This window comes from Colobus angolensis, unplaced genomic scaffold (genome assembly GCF_000951035.1).
Source record: "Colobus angolensis palliatus isolate OR3802 unplaced genomic scaffold, Cang.pa_1.0 Scaffold112, whole genome shotgun sequence".
Classification (NCBI taxonomy): Eukaryota; Metazoa; Chordata; class Mammalia; order Primates; family Cercopithecidae; genus Colobus; species Colobus angolensis.
In genome coordinates this window covers 8792694-8810781 of record NW_012112253.1, presented here as the reverse complement: position 1 = coordinate 8810781, position 18088 = coordinate 8792694, and the positions used below count along the sequence as shown (strand labels likewise).

The 18088-nt window shown below is 46.0% G+C and overlaps 1 protein-coding gene across 1 annotated transcript in view; it reads left to right on the top strand.

Annotated features, from left to right (window-relative positions):
- The first annotated feature begins 9627 nt into the window (after positions 1–9627).
- The window catches only part of LOC105523407 (putative uncharacterized protein UNQ9370/PRO34162), a 24936-nt gene continuing 16475 nt past the window's right edge, over positions 9628–18088 (top strand). Inside the window, 1 exon segment of the mRNA XM_011958224.1 lies at positions 9628–9739. Within this exon segment, the coding sequence (XP_011813614.1) occupies positions 9628–9739 (112 nt within the window).

Sequence of the window (18088 nt, the reverse complement as noted above, 5' to 3'; positions counted from 1 at the left end):
TTTTCATGATGGCACTCCCAGGCCTTAGCCCAGACCTAGCTCAACATTTGCTATGTTGAAATGACTCATAACCAGCTATTGTCTGAATTAGGCTGAAGGGATTTGTCTTAGTCTGTTTGTGTTGCTATAAAGGAATGCCTGAAGCTGGGTGATTTTATAAACAAATTATTTTATTTAAGTTCTGGGATATACGTGCAGAACGTGCAGGTTTGTTACATAGGTATACATGTGCCATTGCTCTCCCTTGTTATTTGTATCCTTGTAACCACTGATTTCTGGGATTCCACATTATTTTGGCTTATTTCTCCATTGCTATAACTGTAACTTGTAATGTTAGAACTCTGGGAGAATAAATTCCAAATGAGCTCTTGATGTCAATTGATAGGTTCATGCCAGTTTTCTTGGGTTTGTAGATGTATTTGTCCTAATGCTCTCCCTCCCCTTGCCCCCCACTTCCTGACAGGCCCTAGTGTGTGATGTTCCCCTCCATGTGTCCATGTATTCTCATTGTTCAACTTGAAGCTAGGTGATTTATAAAGAAAACAGGTTTATTTGGCTCAGTTCTGCAGGCTGTACAAGAAGCATGGCCTAGGCATCTACTTCTGGTGAGGGCCTCAGGAAGCTTTCACTCAAGGCAGAAGGTGAAGGGGGAGCTGGTGTGTGCAGATCACATGATGAGAGAGGAAGCAAGAGCAAGGGAAAAGGTGCCAGGCTTGTTTTAACAACTAGCTCTCAAGGGGACTTTTGTGAGGCCTAATAGAGCAGGAACTCTCACTTGTTCCTATGAGGATGGCACAAGCTGTTCATGAGAGATCCATCTCTGTGATCCAAACACCTCCTACTAGGCCCCACCTCCCACATCAGGGATGAAATTTCAACATGAGGTATGGAGGGTCAAATATCCAATCGTAGCAGGATTGGAATGCATAATGGTGATTCCAGAAGTCTTTTAGGGAGAAATGCATCTGAAAAGCAGGAGCAGTATGTCACTGATATGCCTGGTCTTCCTAAAATGCTGATGCTGCTACTGCAACTACCACCTCCACCAGCACCATCTTAATCTCCTCTTCCACAGTTTCCATCACCACATCCCTCTACCACCAACACTGCCACCATTACCACCTTCACTATCATTACCACTTTCAATGCCCTCATCTTTGCCACCATCACCACCACCACAACAGCCATCACCACCATTACCATTTACTGGACTCTTGTGACATGGTAGACACCATGCTAGAGGCTTTTAAAGGGTTTAATCTTCATGATACTCCTACATAGTAGAAATTACTAGTCCTGTTTTACAGTGGAGGAAACTGAGGCTCAGAAAAGTTAAGAATTTGCTCAAGATGACACGGTAGAAAGCTGTAGGGCCAGGATTTCAACCAGGTTTGTTTGCTCTTCCAGTAGACAAGGAGGAGTGGATCAGAAAGCTGTGTTGTTGGACACAGGCATATGTTGTGGGCTTGTTTTATATACGCCTGGGCCACATTGTTTGGGTCTCAGAGACTCTTGTGGGCTATGACCAGCACTGACAATCTGTTTCCCCTTTTTTTTTCTGACTTTCTTTCACACATTCTAGATCATATGGCTTTTCTGGTCAGAACAAATAAAAATGTTTTATGTCCTCCCTTTTCTGAGCTTTGGATGTTACTGTTTGCACACAGTTCTGGAAGCAGATGGAGCCTGATAGAAATCCCAGATGATAATTCAGACTCAAAAGCTCCTTGCAAATGCCCACATAGCATAAATACCCCTGAGCATATGAGAGACAGTGACAGAACCTGAGAGAGAGAGAGACAGGGACAGAGACAGAGAGACACAAATAGAGAGAGACAGAGATAGAGACAGAGACAAAGAGATAGAGACAGAGGCAGAAAGGCACAGAGGGATAAGAGAGCTGGAGACAGAGATAGAAAGAGACAGAGAAAGAGATAGACAGAGAGAAACAGAAACAGAGACAGAGAGAGGGCTGCAGAAAACTCATCTTTGCCTGCAATGGCTACTCCAGCCGGATATCAACACGGAGGGCTTCCCACCAACATTCTGATAGATTCTGAGCTGCAAGCTTCCAGAATATTAGCAGCTGAGCTCCTCCCCCTTGGGAGGAGATAGAGACAGAGAGAAAGATAGAGAGACAGAGGGAGAGGTAGAGATAGAGATGGGGAGAGATAGAGACAGAGATGCAGAGAGAGAGAAATATAGACACAGACACATAGAGATAGAGACAGATACAGAGAGAAATATACAGAGACAGAAACAGAGACCAAGAGATAGACAGAGAGAAAGAGGTAGAGACACAAAGAGAGATAGAGATACAGAGTGGAAGAGACAGGGAGGCCAAGGGGCGGAGAGAGAGTGTGTGTGCCTGATGGCGCTGTTGGCTCTTTGTATTTTGGGGTCTAGGGGTGCCAGGGGTACCTTGGGCCTTCCGTAGCCTTTGCTTCACGTCTCCTCGGGTATGACTGAGTTGAGCAGGGGGCTGCCTTTGCCCTGCGAGAACCATGCTGAGCACTTTCTAATGCCTGGCCTCTTGGAAATGGCACCTCTGCCTCCTGACAGAATCCAGCAGCCTGAGTCAGGTGCCTCCAAAAGGGTCCCCGTTCATTGCTGGGTGCACAGTGTGAGCTTCTGCTCCATCTAGGCGTGGGAAGAAAGCCTCCCCTGAAGCTGTTACTCCAAAAGTCAATTCCCCTTGCATTTAAATGGAAGCTCAGAGCACTGTGCTAAAATCACCAGCGGTTAACTTGAATTGGAGCTTGATTAGGGTTCTAACCTACGATAAATCACCTGGGAAACGGCCTTTTGGGGGCATATTTGGCTCGAGGGGGAGGAGCTCGGCTGCTAATATTCTGGAAGCTTGTAGCTCAGAAGCTATCAGAATGTTGGTGTGGAGCCCACTGTGTTGATATCTGGCTGGAGTAGGCACTGCAGGCAAAGATGAGTTTTCTGCAGCCCTCCTCTGAATTTCTTGACAGAACTTCTCTCTCACCTCCTGTTTGCCTCATCTTAACTTTCATCTCTTCTTCTTTACTCTGCCTAAGCCCTGGGGGGTAGCCCAGCGCCATCTGAGAAGGTGGTGGGGCGTGTGAAGGGCATAGCCACCGTCTTTTATTCCGCCTCCACCTCCGTGACTATGGCCAAGTCATTCACTTCTTGGATCCTCATTTACACATTGAAAATGCTGGTAGCCTTCCTGTCTGTCTTGCAGGGGTGTTTGAAGGACAGGAAGGAATAACAGTCATAAAAGGACTTCTCAGAGAATTAAGTGCTGTTTGAAGGCCAAGGGTTAATAGTTCTTTCATTATTATTTGTGGTTATTTCTCAGAAGTGGAGGTCACCATCAGCAGCCGGTGGAAAGGATACAAGTGGCTCTTCCATATGACCTTGACCTCTATGACCTTGGCCAACTTATTTAGAGCCTGAATACCTTTATCAATAAAACTGGGAAATAGTGAGACCATTTCCTTGGGCTTATGACTGTATAATGGTAGGCTCAAAGTCAGGATGCAAAGCAGGGTGTACAGTAAGGTATCATCAACCAGTGAGCCAAAGTCAGAGGTAGAGGATGGAGGAAAAGACTCCATCATTCACAGTGTGGGGTTGATCATAAGCTTTTCAAAATATGTTTGACTTTGTATATGTTTCCTAGATTTTCCAAAATGCCAACCTACATTTTCCATAAAGAATCACCTTTGACACTGTGAACCCCAAATATCTGAGACAGATCTCAGTCAATTTAGTAAGTTTGTTTTGCCAACATTAAGGACGCATGCCCATGACACAACCTCAGGAGGTCCTGATGACATGTGCCCATGGTGGTCAGGGCACAGCTTGGTTTTATACTTGTATTAGACCGTTTTCACGCAGCCGATAGAGACATACCCGAGTCTGGGCAATTTATCAAGAAAAAGAGGTTTAATGGACCAGTTCCACATGGCTAGGGAGGCCTCAATCACGGCGGAAGGCGAAAGGCATGTCATACATGGTGTCAGGCAAAGAGAGAAATGAGAGCCAAGCGAAAGGGGAAACCCCTTCTAAAACCATCAGCTCTTGTGAGACTTACTCACTACCATGAGAACAGTATGGGGAAACCGCCCCCATGATTCAGTCATCTCCCACTGGGTCCCTCCCACAACACTTGAGAACTATGGGCGCTACAATTCAAGATGAGATTTGGGTGGGGACACAACCAGACCATACCATATACATTTTAGGGAGACATGAAACATCAATTAGTACGGGTAAGATGTACGTCGATTCTGTCCAGAAAGGCAGGACAACTCTAAGCAGGGAGGGCTTCCAGGCCATAGGTAGTTAAGAGACAAATGGTTGCATTCTTTTTTTCTTTTTTTTTTTTTTGAGATGGAGTCTCACTCTGTCGCCCAGGCTGAAGTGCAGTGGCATGATCTTGGCTCACTGCAAGCTCCACCTCCCGGGTTCACGCCATTCTTCTGCCTCAGCCTCCCGAGTAGCTGGGACTACAGGCGCCCGCCACCATGCCCGGGTAATTTTTTGTATTTTTTAGTAAAGATGGGGTTTCACCGTGTTAGCCGGGATGGTCTCGATCTCCTGACCTCGTGATCCGCCCACCTCGGCCTCCCAAAGTGCTGGGATTACAGGCGTGAGCCACCGCACCTAGTGAAATTCTTTTGAGTTTCTGATGAGCCTTTCCAAAGGAGGCAATCAGATATGCATGTATCTCAGCGAGCAGAGGGATGACTTTGAGTTCTGTCTGTCATTTGTCCAGAAGGAAATTCCTTGTGAAGGAGGTAGGTAGCTTTTGAATCTTAGTAGCTATCTTTTTTTTTTTTTTTTTTTTTTAGCAGTAGAATGAGAGGCAGGTTTGCCCTAAGCAGTTCCCAGCTTGACTTTATCCTTTGGCTTAGTGATTTTGGGGTTCCAAGATTTATTTTCCTTTCACAACATTTAGAGGATTTAACGAAAAATTAAACTTGTGTCTGTAGCGTCTTTCCCAGTCTCTTGCCTCCTCCCCTGGCTGCCTTCCCCAGCCCCTCCCAGAGTCAGCTTGGTGCAGCAGGGGTGGACAGGGACAGCCTCTGGGCCCTGATGCCCTGCAGTTTACAGAGCCACCCTGCTGGAGGGGCTGGGCTGGGCAGCCTCTGCTGACTGGGGGTGGTTTGGGAGTTTTACTCCGAGGCCTGCCACAGAAGGGCAGCTGTCATCCTCTCCCATGGCTGGAGACCACATTTAGGCTGCAGCCCTTAGAAGGGCGTGAAATGGACATGACCCTCTGGTGAGTTTCCGCCTTGCACAGCCATCTTTGGAAGCAGCACTCCTTTAATTTTCCATGGGTCCTGAGAAGAAGATGTTGCTATCAGCCCTTTGATTTTACAGATGGCGATCCTGAGGCTCAGAGAGGTTAAGCAACTTCCCTATGTCACACAGCTGGTTAGGAACTGAGCTGGGATTTAAACCCAAAGGTCTTCAAAGGTGGGACCCTTTGTGCCAGCAGGAGCCAGTCAGGGAAACATTGTGGGAGAGACAGTTAGTAGATTGCACTGGGTGGGGAGCGTTGGGGAAGGAGGGAGTTGCGGGGCAACGGAGGGAGTATGTGCAGTGGGGAATAGTTATGCGGCCCCCACCTTGATCATGTAACAGCAAGAAAGTGTCCCAAGACCCAAGAAGGAAGTTAGCCTAGATCTTATGTTTCAACACAAAATGTAACGATGTGACTTTGTTAAGAAACAGAAATTCAGGGCCTAAGAGGTTGGTGGAACAATGCCAGGTTTCGCTTCCTTTCCTGGGCATCTCCCCTGCATCGCCCTTTGGCTTGGGAGTGGCAGGTCGTCCGTGAGCACAAGTGACCGGGTCCCCGATCTTTCCTCGTGGTTACAACCTCGCCTGCAGGTTCAGGCACTGTGGAGTGGGGCGGGAAGGTGGTTGGCACTATGGAGTGTTCATCAGATGCCAGACCTTTGGGTCTGCTGCCTCGTCCCTCCAACAGCAAGCCAGGGCCGGTGGCTGTACTGTTCCCTCCTCCCTCATCTAGCGTCCCCTTTTCCCATAGGACGAAAGGTAGGGGAAGCTAAGAAATGATGGCACAGGATTTGAACTCAGGATTATCTAGGCTCACAGCTGCATGACGATTCTACACCACCTTACTGTCCTAGGCAGGGCAGGAGCCCCCAGACAGGATGGGTAGCCTCTCTGAAGTTAAAATAGTAAAAAGCATAAAGGGAGCCCTTACCCGAAGCACGCAGCCGTGAAGGAGCACACAGTTCTCCTCTGGCCCCCGCTGAGGATGGGTTCTCCTCTTCTGCGAGGCCAGGCGCACCACAGGCATCTGCCTTTGATTAGAACGGGTAGACAGGAAACATACCTGCGGTTCCGGGCCTCTCTCACACTCCAGAAATGCCATTCACAGACAGGGAAGAGGGAGAAAGGATGAGAGGAAGGGAAGGAGAACAATCGACAGCTACATGGGAGCGTCCTGGGAGGTAGGGTCACCGCCAGAGACAGAAATGGGCCTCAGGCGCAGGTCAGGGCGTGGACACGGAGGCAGCCAGGCCTGATTTGCTGGGGGAACCACACTGGGTTGGGCGTAGAGAGGAGGTTTGCTTTGTATGCAGCAGCTTGCCGGGAGCCTGCTGCTGAGAGCTGGGGCTGCTGCTTCTAAGCTGAAAGGAAAAGAAGGGCACATCTTTCCAAGCCACTCAGTCCCCCAATCATAGTGACTGGCTCCGACCTCCCACTGGGCCCATCACAAGGCCTTGAGGTTAGGGATATCAGTGACCTGCATCAGAGTCAGGGAAGAACATCCTGGCCAGGAGTGAACTAAGGAAGAGATTCACAACAGGGTCCTGGTAAATGCCTGGGAGTGAGAGCCTTACACTCTACCATCTCTTTCCTCTCTGCCTGTTGTAGTTAAAAACCACGCTCTTGACTTGCTGATGTTCTGAGCTGCTTGTTGGGGGTGGAGGTGGCTTCCCATGGCTTCTTGCACAGTGTTGGCCCTGGCTCACTGTCCCCCAGGCAGGGGGAGACTGCTGTGTTCAAGGGGAATTCTGGGTGCATATGGAACAGAATAGGGAGCCCCCAGTGGGGCAGGTGCTGGCAGCTCTTCACCGTGTCAGCTCACTCAGCCCTCAGGTCGCCCTCTCCTCAGGTGTGACCTGCAATATACAGGTGCGGAAATGGAGAAGACCTGCGCTGGGTTCCAGAACGACACTGGGCCTGTGGAGGCTGCCAGGAGAGACCCTGCCAGATTCTCACTGTGGAGACACTGGCGCTACAGCCCAGAGAGGAGGACACTTTATTAACTTGTCACATTAGGCAAAGGCACTGGTCACTCCATTCTTTTGCTGTGCCTTGAAAAGAGGAGAGAGTGTGGAATCTGAGGCCTGGGCTGCAGCCCTGGTTGCACCAGCTCCCCAGGCAAAGCCGTTACCTGAGATGGGCCACCTCCAAGCATCAGGAATTGTGGGCAACCGTGGGGAAGAGAAAAATAACAATGCCTGCTATCCTCACCTTGCAGGCTTGCTTTATGGGCAGACGGGGTGACAAGTGTCATTCTTTCCTGGGGGCTGCAAACCATGATTCGGGTGTCACGTGAACTGTCTCTGCAAAATACATGCAGTCCTCACCCCTGGTCCCTCAGAATGTGACTGTATTTGAAGATAAGGTCTTCAAGGAGGCAGTTAAGCCAGACTGGGGTCCTTAGGATGGGCCTGGTGTCCTTATAAGAAAAGGAGATGGCCCGGCGCGGTGGCTCACGCCTATAATCCCAGCACTTTGGGAGGCCGAGACAGGTGGATCACCTGAGGTCAGGAGTTCGAGACCCACCTGGCCAACGTGGGGAAACCCCATCTCTACTAAAAATACAAAAAACAAAAAACAAAAAACAGCTGGGCGCCATGGCTCACACCTATAATCCCAGTACTTTGGGAGGCTGAGGAGGGTAGATCACCTAAGGTCGGGAGTTCAAGACCAGCCTGACCAACATGGTGAAATCCCGTCTCTGCTAAAAATACAAAACTAGCCGTGTGTGGTGTCCAGCATTTGCAGTCCCGGCTACGTGGGAGGCTGAGGCAGGAGAATTGCTTGAACCCAGGAGGCGGAGGTTGCAGTGAGCTACCACTGCACTCCATCTCAAAAAAAAAAAAAAAAAAAGAAAAAAGAAAAGATTAGGATGTGGATACACACAGAGGGAAGACCACATGAGGACACAGGGAGAAGACAGCCATCAACAAGCCAAGGAGCTTGGCCTCAGAGAAACCAACCCTGCCGACACCTTGTTCTTGGACTCCTAGCTGTCAAAATTATAAAAAAAATACATTTCTGTTGTTTAGAATGGCAGATCAGTGCCTGACACTGTGGCTGTGTTGGGCATCAGACACGGGCAGAAAGTGAGAGAAGGGAGCAAAGATGTCTGCTGGGACCGTCAGGAAAGGCTTCGTGTAGGAGACAGACTCAGCTTTGGTTTTCTAATCTATAAAATGGGGATGACAACAGTTCGGCTCTCAAAGCTGTCAGGAAGACAAAATGAGAGGATTCATATAAACTACTGCATACGGTACCTGGCTCCAGAGGATGCATTGGTGAATTTCAGCATAATTTCTACCATTATCATTATTAAAGGATGACGAGATCTGGGGATGGGGAATGAAGTAGCATGGGAAAAGACAGAAGACAGGGGAGTGGACAGTGAGGAACCCACTGTCCTAGGAAGGGCAGACTTCACATTGCCTGCCCCGAGAGCGGAGAGAAAGGATGTGTTCAGTTATTGTGTGACATCAGGAGGGTGGTGGTGTTACTGTATTTTTTTGTCATCTGAGAGGAACTTCTCCCCAAACCAGTTTTAAATACTTCTATCTGATCCATTTCCCTTGTGCCAGAGTCACCCATAAAAACTGTAAGATCTTAAGAAAGCAGTGAAAGATTCAGTCCAGGTCCCTCAGTTGGCACAGTTATATGGGGGCAGATCTTCAGCGTCTCCATAGATCCTGTGTTGCAGGTGAAAGCCCTCATTTGGGATCCATCAGATCCATCAGTCATTTTTTTTGAGACGGAGTCTCGCTCTGTTGCCCAGGCTGGAGTGCAGTGGCACAATTTTGGCTCACTGCAACCTCCACCTCTCAGATTCAAGTGATTCTCCTGCCTCAGCCTCCCAAGTAACTGGGATTACAGGTGTGTGCCACCACACCACCTAATTTTGTATTTTTAGTAGACACAGGGTTTCACCATATTGGCCAGGCTGGTCTCGAACTCCTGACTTCAAGTAATCCACCTGCCTCAGCCTCCCAAAATGCTGGGATTACAGGCGTGAGCCACCATGACTGGCCTCATCAGTCATTTTCTATGAGGGTCAGGGGCCATGCTTGTTGCAACCTTTTCTCTCTCTCTCTTTTTTACTTATTGCTTGACTGGCCCACTACCAATTCCTTCCTTCATTCCACAGTTATTGATTAGTGCTTTTCATGCATTGGGCCTTTCATCTGTGCTGGGTACTGGGCAGGCAGCAGCACACAAAGGACACAGCTCCTGTTTCCTGTGGCATTTGTCTTACTTCAGTGTGCAGAGGACTTTGCCTCCTGACTACCTCCTCTGGCTGGGCTAATTCCTGTAGAGAGGGAAAGGGGAGCAGAAAGCCTGTCCAGGCCGTCCATGCTCCCCAGGCTGCAGTGCTGCATTGCTGAATCTGTGTTCTGTGAGGTGAGGTTCGCCGTGGGCAACAGTGAGGGAGCCGCAAGAGAAGCTGTGAAAAACCTAACAGCAGGTCTGGGGTGGTTGCCACCAATAACACACAGGCTTTAATCCTGCTTTTATCTTAATAACCACTGTAACAAAAATTGCATTATGCACACTAATAATAGCCGGTGTCTAAAGAAAGGAGTGTAGCTTACTATGATAAGGCCTCTTGCCAGAAACTGGTGGAAGGCTGAGAGCTTGCAGTCTGGAATGGCTATGATTCTTACTTGACTCTTGATCAGGGTCGGCAGACAGAACAAGTGAACTCTTACCTCCATTCCTGCACTTGTGGCAGGCAGCACCAGTCAGCTGTCACACTCATCCATGTGGATCTCTTGATCTGTCTCAGGAAAGCCACCGCCTGCTGAAATTAGCATAGGAATCAAGCCTATTTAATGTCTCACCTGGATCCTAGTGGCTTTTATGCTGAACTAGGCCCAGGGTTTCAGAGCCCAGTTTCTTGAGGGATAGATAGCCTTTGAGCTACTTTAATCAGAACCATTAGAGCCTAGGCAGCTTGTTGAAAATGCAGACTCCTGTGCTGTTCCCTAGAGCTAGGGAATCAGAATCTTTGGGGAATGTCAAAGACAGCACTCAGGTGTTTTCTTTGCAAATGTTCCTAACCACAGCTTTAGGGACCGGAATTCATACCAGGTGTTTTCTTTTGGGTCTGTGTGCTGGAGGGAGGGCGAGGGTCAGCATAAAGACATCTTGAGCCCCTCTGTGCAGAGTTAATATTGAAAAAGACAATTGTTTTCAGGCAAAAGGTCCGTTTTGTGCAGTCTCATTGGCTGTATTTGGGTGTAAGGGGCAGTTTCGCGCCGGAGTCAAAAGCATAGGCTCTGACAGCCTTCTGCCCAGGTTGGAATCCCAACCCCACCACTCACTAGCTGTGATACCTTGGGAAGTTTCCTTGGCCCTTTCTGCCTTGGCCTTACCAGCTGTGACAATAAAAAATATCTCTCGGCCAGGCGCGGTGGCTCATGCCTTTAATCCAAGCACTTTGGGAGGCTGAGGCGGGCAGATCACAAGGTCAAGAGATCGAGACCATCCTGGCTAACATGGTGAAACCCCGTCTCTAAAAATACAAAAATTAGCTGGATGTGGTGAGGCGCGCTTGTAGTCCCAACTACTTGGGAGGCTGAGGCAGGAGAATCGCTTGAACCTGGGAAGCGGAGGTTGCAGTGAGCTGAGACCGCGTCACTGCACTTCAGCCTGGTGACAGAGTGAGATTCCATCTCAAAAAAAAAAAAGTCTCTAAATATGGTCAAATGTGTCCAGGGGGAGAATCACCTCCAATTAAGAGTCACTGAAGTGGAAGTTTATAGCAGATCCAGTGCTCAATGGATCTCCATGTTACCTAAGAATTTTTTTAGCAGTCATTTTGGCCAGATATAAGGAAAAATGAATCGACCATGTAAGCTATTAACTTTGGCATGTATGGGGTTCCTGAAAGTTAGAGGATAGATACTACAGCCTGTCAGGGCCTCTCCTTCTCAAAGATAACAATAGCAAAAAGCTAACACTGACCGAGCCATTGGGTCAGGCTGGGTACTGTTCTGTGTGCTTAATATACAGTCATTAACAATTTCATCCTCACAGTAGCTTATGAGGTGGATACTATAATTATTCCCATTGTACAGATGAGGAGACTAAGGCAGAAGAGACTAAGAACAACTCCCGAGGTTTTACAGCTAGTGAGTGGAAAGGTGGAGATTCTAGTCTGGGCAGAGGGTGGTCAGAGCCTGTACTCTCAACCCGTACCTGATCCTGCTCCTTATACCCACAGCAAAGAACACTTGATCCCAAATGTCAATCACACCACAGTAGAGAAACTGCGCGAGCTCAATAGGAGGCAGTCTTTTTTTTTGTAACAGGGTCTTGCTCTGTTGCCCAGGCTGGAGTGCAATGGCACAATCACAACTTACTGCAGGTTTGATCTTCTGAGCTCAAGCAATCTTCCCACCTAAGCCTCCTGAGCTGGGACTACAGGCAGGCACCACTATCCCCGACTAATTTTTATTAGTTTTGTAGAGCAGGGTCTCACTTTGTTACCTGGGCTGATCTTGAACTCCTGGATTCAAGTGATCCACTTGCCTTGGCCTCCCAAAGTGCTAGGATTACAGTCATGAGCCACCATGCCTGGCCAAGAGGCAGTCTTTACAGTAGAAAAGACATGGACTTAGAGCACCATGAGTCAGGGGTTTGCTTTCTGACTCTTCACATGTCAGCTGTGTGGGCTGAACAAGTTACCAAACCCTTGTAGACATTGTGTTCCCACCAGAAAGCATGGAGATTGTGATAGGAAACTAAATTTTGGGACCTCAAACTCGCCATGGCAATGTTAATTGATATCTTTACAGGTGCAGTTACCCCAGCCTGCCAGACACAAATGCATATTTTGTGTGTTATATAAAATGCAGATTCCCCATATTTTTCCTTTGCCCCTTTTGTTTAAGTGAAAACTGTGTGCTTCACAATATCCCGCCCTTTCCCCTTTAAATTTGGAGACCTCAAAATCATCTTCAGAGAAAAGCATTGACCTGTCTCCTGGGCACGTCCTTAACTTTGGCAAATAAATCTCCAAAAGTGATTGAGACTTGTCTCGTCGTTTTCTGTGATTGACAAGGTTAATAAGACCTACTTTGAAAGGTTACTGTAAGTTATTTGAGATAATGTATATAAAATGCCAAATAAATTGCCCAGCACCTGGTTGCTGCTTGAGAAATATTAATTCCTCATTCTTTTCTTCAATGGAAACTATTTTTGCTCTTCTTTTCAGCCTTCTCCATCAGCAGGAAGATTCTTTGTGTGTTTAACCTGGCATCGTTGGTCTCATTTTTCAATTCGTTAATCAGGGGGTTCTGCTGAATTCTGTTCAATTTTCTGAAGTCCTTCTGCTGTGGAACTAGATTCAGAATCTCCAGAGCCGAGGAATGGGAGAATTATCGCAAAATTCCTACACTAACACTCCTACTGTATATATACCTGTGTCTTCTGAATGACAACCTTATCCTGCTGACACAGTGCCATCTGGCCCACCCTTTGGGCTTTTCACCTACTTGAAAATTTTTTTACTTTTTATTTCAATAGTTTTTAGTGCACCCATCATCTGAGCAGTATACACTGTACCCAATGTGCAGTCTTTTATCCCTCACCCCCTTCCACCCTTCCTTCTGAGTTCCCAAAGTCCATTATATTATTCTTATGCCTTTTCGTCCTCATAGGTTAGCTCCCACTTATAAGTGAGAACATACAATATTTGGTTTTCCGTTCCTGAATTATTTCACTCAGAATAATGGTCTCCAGCTCCATCCAAGTTGCTGCAGAAGACATCATTTCATTCCTTTTTATGGCTGAGTAGTATCTAATGGTGTATATATACCACATTTTCTGTATCCACTTATTGGTTGATGGCACTTAGGTTGGTTCCATATCTTTGCAGTCGTGAATTGTGCTGCTATAAACGTGTGTGCATGTGCTTTTTCATATAATGACTTCTTTTCCTTTGGGTAGATGCCCAGTAGTGGGATTGCTGTATCGAATGGTAGATCTATTTTTAGATCTTTAAGGAATCACCATACTGTTTTCCACAGTGGTTACACTAATTTACATTCCCACCAGCAGTGTAATGGTGGCCCCTTTTCACTACATCCAGTCTGTTGTTTTTGACTTTTTAATTATGGCCATTCTTGCGGGAGTAAGGTGGTGTCTCATTGTGGTTTTAATCTGCATTGCCTTGATGATTAGTGATGTTGAGCATTTTTTCATGTTTGTTGGCTGTTTGTATATTTTCTTTTGAGGAATGTCTATTCATGTCCTTTGCCAACTTTTTGATGGGATTACTTGCTTTTTTCTTGCTGATTTGTTTGAGTTCCTTCTAGATTCTGACTTCTAGTCCTTTGTCGGATGCATAGTTCGTGGATGTTTTCTCCCAGTCTGTGGGTTGTCTATTTACTCTGCTGATTATTTCTTTTGCAGTGCAGAAGCTTTTTAGTTTAATTAGCTCCTATTTATTTTTTTGTTTTTGTCGCATTTACTTTTGGGGTGTTAGTCATGAATTCTCTGCCTAAACCAATGTCCAGAAGAGTTTTTACAACATTATCTTCTAGAATGTTTATGGTTTCATCACCTGCCTTCTTTACATTTATTTATTCCTTCCTGTTTTACAAGTTCTTTGTCTCCCAGTTTCCATAACAAAGAATTATCAATGAAAATTAATAATGAGGTAGAAATTTTAATAAAGAATTCCAGGGACAAATTATAAACAAATAAGCACAAGAAAAGTTACAGTTAAAAATAAAACAAAAAGACCCAGGTAGACTTTTGCTAAGAAAAGGAGGGAACTAAATGAAGATAAAATTATATAGTAAGTTGAAGGGCAATTTTGGGTGTTAGGAATCAGCCTTCACAGTGCTTTGGAGAGCGGGTCCAAAGCACTGGAGAACGGTGCATTCGAGAACCTTGGTCACATGGCTTGATAGGACCACCAGTTCACCTCTTTGGATTCATGGCTGGTCTGCCCCTTGGGGTCCACAGTGTGAAGCCCTGAGGCCTGGCTTCCTGGCCTGAGGCAGCAGGAGAGGGCAATCGTTAGAGACTGGGCTCTGGAATCAGATGGACCTTGATTTAATCCTGGCTTCGCCATTTACTGCATTGAATGACCAAGGACAAATTATCTCCTTCTTCAAGACTGCAACTTTGCATGGGTGAAGTTGTAAAATTGGTGGTAATAACAACACCTCTCATAGGAGAGTTATAAAGCAATGCATTTAAAACATTGAACATAGCACCGGATGCATTGTAAGCTCTCAATAAACTTTACTGATGGGATAATAATGGTGATAACATGATTGCCTACTTATAAATGTCTGCTCTGGTTGTCTTGTCTATTTATATGTATGAATACACATGACTGTATGTCCATGAAAAGCTAAAATATATATGCATGTACATGTATACATATATGCATTTGTGTATATGTGTGTGTATATACAAATGTATGTATTATAGCTTTTCATGTACATGTAGTTGTGTCCTGCACACAGCTGGTTTGTGTGCATCTCATCTCTTCCCAGCTGTCAGCTCAGTAGTATCATATTGGTAGTTGGCCATGGTGGGAATATTTTATAGCATGGAAATTGGTAAACCTATGCATCAAGGGTTTTTCCCCCTCAGAGAGCCAGTTTACCAGCATACCACTGTGTATATATACCTTGCATCTCCAATTAGATTCAGAATTCCTTTAGGACTCAGGATGTTCTGTTTTCACCCTTTGATCCCCACAGGGCTTTGCGTGTGTCTTTTGTGCAGTAGGCTTCAAAGGGTGGCATGAGTCAATAGCATGGAGGGTGAGTGGATAAAAGCAAGGGAAGGGATATAGCAGAGTAGACTTAATAAAAGGGAAAGAAGAAGTTGTTTCAGAAAAACTGGTAAATAAGTAGCCAGGAACGGAGAGAAGGAGTAAGGAGAGGGAGTTCTCAGATGAGTAAAATGGTTTGGTGACAGAAAAGGACTTAGAAATGTAAAGTCCAGAAAGAAAATGGAATTCAGGGTAAGAGTAGATTTCCTATGATTTCAGACCGCTGCTGGTAGTGTATTTTTGGAGTTCCAGTCTTTTAGATGAGTGGCATTTATTTCAGATGTTGAGATAATTAAAGAATTGTTTACAAGAGAAAAAATTGGACTCAATCTAATGTTCAAGAATAGAGGATTGGTAAAATAAGTAGGATACATTTATTTTATAGAATAATTTTGGGTCAAAAAAACATGATAGAAAATTCCAGTAAGATACGGTGAGAATAACGACAAGAAGCATGGAAAGCTGGAAGAATGGTATGCTAATATGCAGGAGAAAAGGCAGATTAGAAGCAGCAGCTATAATCTCACTTTTATATAAATATATGTGTAGAGAAAAATATCTGAAAGGGTACACATTAAAACACTAATGGTAGTTGTTTCTGAATAGAGTGATTTTTTTTCCTCCACTATTTACTATTTGCCATTTTCTCTTTTTTTCTATTTCAAATACATTTTAATTTATTTTTAATTTTTAATTTTTTTCCCCTAGAGATGGGTCTCTAGAGAAATGCATTGCCCAGGCTGGTCTCAAACTTCTGGGCTCAAGCCATACCCCCCTCCCTCAGACTCCCAAAGTGCTGAGATTATAGGCATGAGCCACCGTACCTGGTCTAAAATACATTTTAATTAAAAAAATCAAAACGTGTTTTCCACATTAGTCTCTTTCTGTCCTTATCTCTGTCTTTGTGTCTATATATTGTCTTTACTGATAGCACTGAATTTTAAGATCACGGCTGCTTTAAGATTAACAAAGTGATTAAGACCTGTGGGCTAAGAAACGATTTTCTTTGACTTGCAAATGTATCCAGATGAAAAGTCTTCCAGTGTAACAAATTGCTGTAATAATCCTTGAACACTTGGCAAATGCCTTTGATTGCGAAAAGTCAGTTGCATGAACTGGGGCTGTCCTGAAGAATTATGGAGTCTGCATCTGGGGTGCAGGGCAGGCATGCAGTGTCTAACAGGGACTCCCCAGAGCAGCTGGAGACCCAGAGGGCTCCACCAGAATGACAGGGAGGTTCCAAATACACCAGCCTCCCACAAACGTGGCCCTGGCGATCTAAAGATCTTCACGTCCCAGGACGGCCCTATCAGATTCAGTGTCTAATGAATGGCAGGTGTTAGGAGGCAGGCAGGGGTTTCCTGTGGCAAATTCCTGATTCACAGCTGGAAGATGGATTTCTGCCCTCAGGGAAGCGGTTTAGTGGCAGGTGGTGGGAGTTAGCTGAAATTTCCAACAAAATGCAGTCAGAGCAGTGAGCTAGTGGGCACAGGAGAGCCTCAGTCAGTGGCTCAGTTATCGTCTAGTAGAACAATGGAAGAATTGGCAATTTTCTTCATATTTCATTTTCCTGAGACGCAGGATGGTGAAATAGCGAAGAGCCTGACTCTGGAAGTAATGAGAAGGGGTTTAAGCTCTGGCTCTGTGTGCATCTCGGGTAGGTTACCTGAGTACTCTATCTCAGTTTATCAGCCCATGAAATGGACGTAGAGTCTCTGCCTGATGGAGTTACTGTGATGATTAAATGAGGGAATATCCGCGAGGCATTTAGAGCAGTACCTGGCACTGGGGGAGGTGCTACGGAAATGTTCCGCGTATCGTGATTCCTCGGTTTTTCAACTTCTTTCTTCTCCCTCCTCTCCTTCCCCTTACCTTCCTTTGCTTCTTTTCCTCCTCCTCTTTCTACTCTTCTCTGCCCCACTCACCTTCCCCACACACAGATTCCATGATCGATGAATTAATTCCTGCATTCCTGCATTAATTTCTCTGAGAGTCTTTTCCTTTTGACATTGGTGCTGAGAGGAACAGGTTGCTTCTTCTCACACTGATTGACTAAGTGAATCTTTATTTTCCTGAGCACCTTCTATTTAATTTTATTATTATTATTTTTTGAGACGGAGTCTGGCTCTGTCACCCAGGCTGGAGTGCAGTGGCCTAATCTCTGCTCACTGCAAGCTCCGCCTCCCTGGTTCACGCCATTGTCTTGCCTCAGTCTCCTGAGTAGCTGGGACTACAGGCGCCCGCCACCATGCCCAGCTAGTTTTTTGTTATTTTTAGTAGGGACAGGGTTTCACCGTATTAGCCATGATAGTCTCGATCTCCTGACCTCGTGATCCGCCCGCTTTGGCCTCCCAAAGTGCTGGGATTACAGGCGTGAGCCACCGCGCCTGGCCTTTCCTGAGCACCTTCTGTGTGCTAGGCATGAGGCTGAGCAGGTTACCTACATTATTTCATTGTATTGCATTATTATCCCAACCTCAGAAAGGTTCTGTGATCCACTAAAGGTCCAGCGTCGATCTAGTTCCAGCTAGCTGCAGTGAGGATGAAAGCTGGCATTACACAGTTTTCCGAGGGTCAGAGTACCTTCTTGTACCATGTGGATCAAGGCCAAGGACTTTCTCTCAGAGTCCCCCAGCAATGGCATAGCCGTGAGCATCCTGTCAAGCCAATGTTAATTAGCTACAGCTCTGAAGATTTCACCAGTGCATAAAGTCAAGAAAAAGTCCTTCTACATCAGAAGAGCATCTTTTGTTACATTTTTTAAAACTGTGTTTGAAACCATATATCATAAATGTTACCATCTTAACATTTCTTAACCATTTTTAAGTATACAATTCAGTAGTGTTTAGTATATCTTCATTGCTGTGAAAGAGATCTCCAGAACTTTCTCATCTTGTAGAACTCAAATTCTGTACCCGGCCGAGCGCGGTGGCTCATGCCTGTAATCCCAGCACTTTGGAAGGCTGGGGCGGGTGGATCACTTGAGGTCAGGAGTTTGAGACCAGCCTGGCCAAC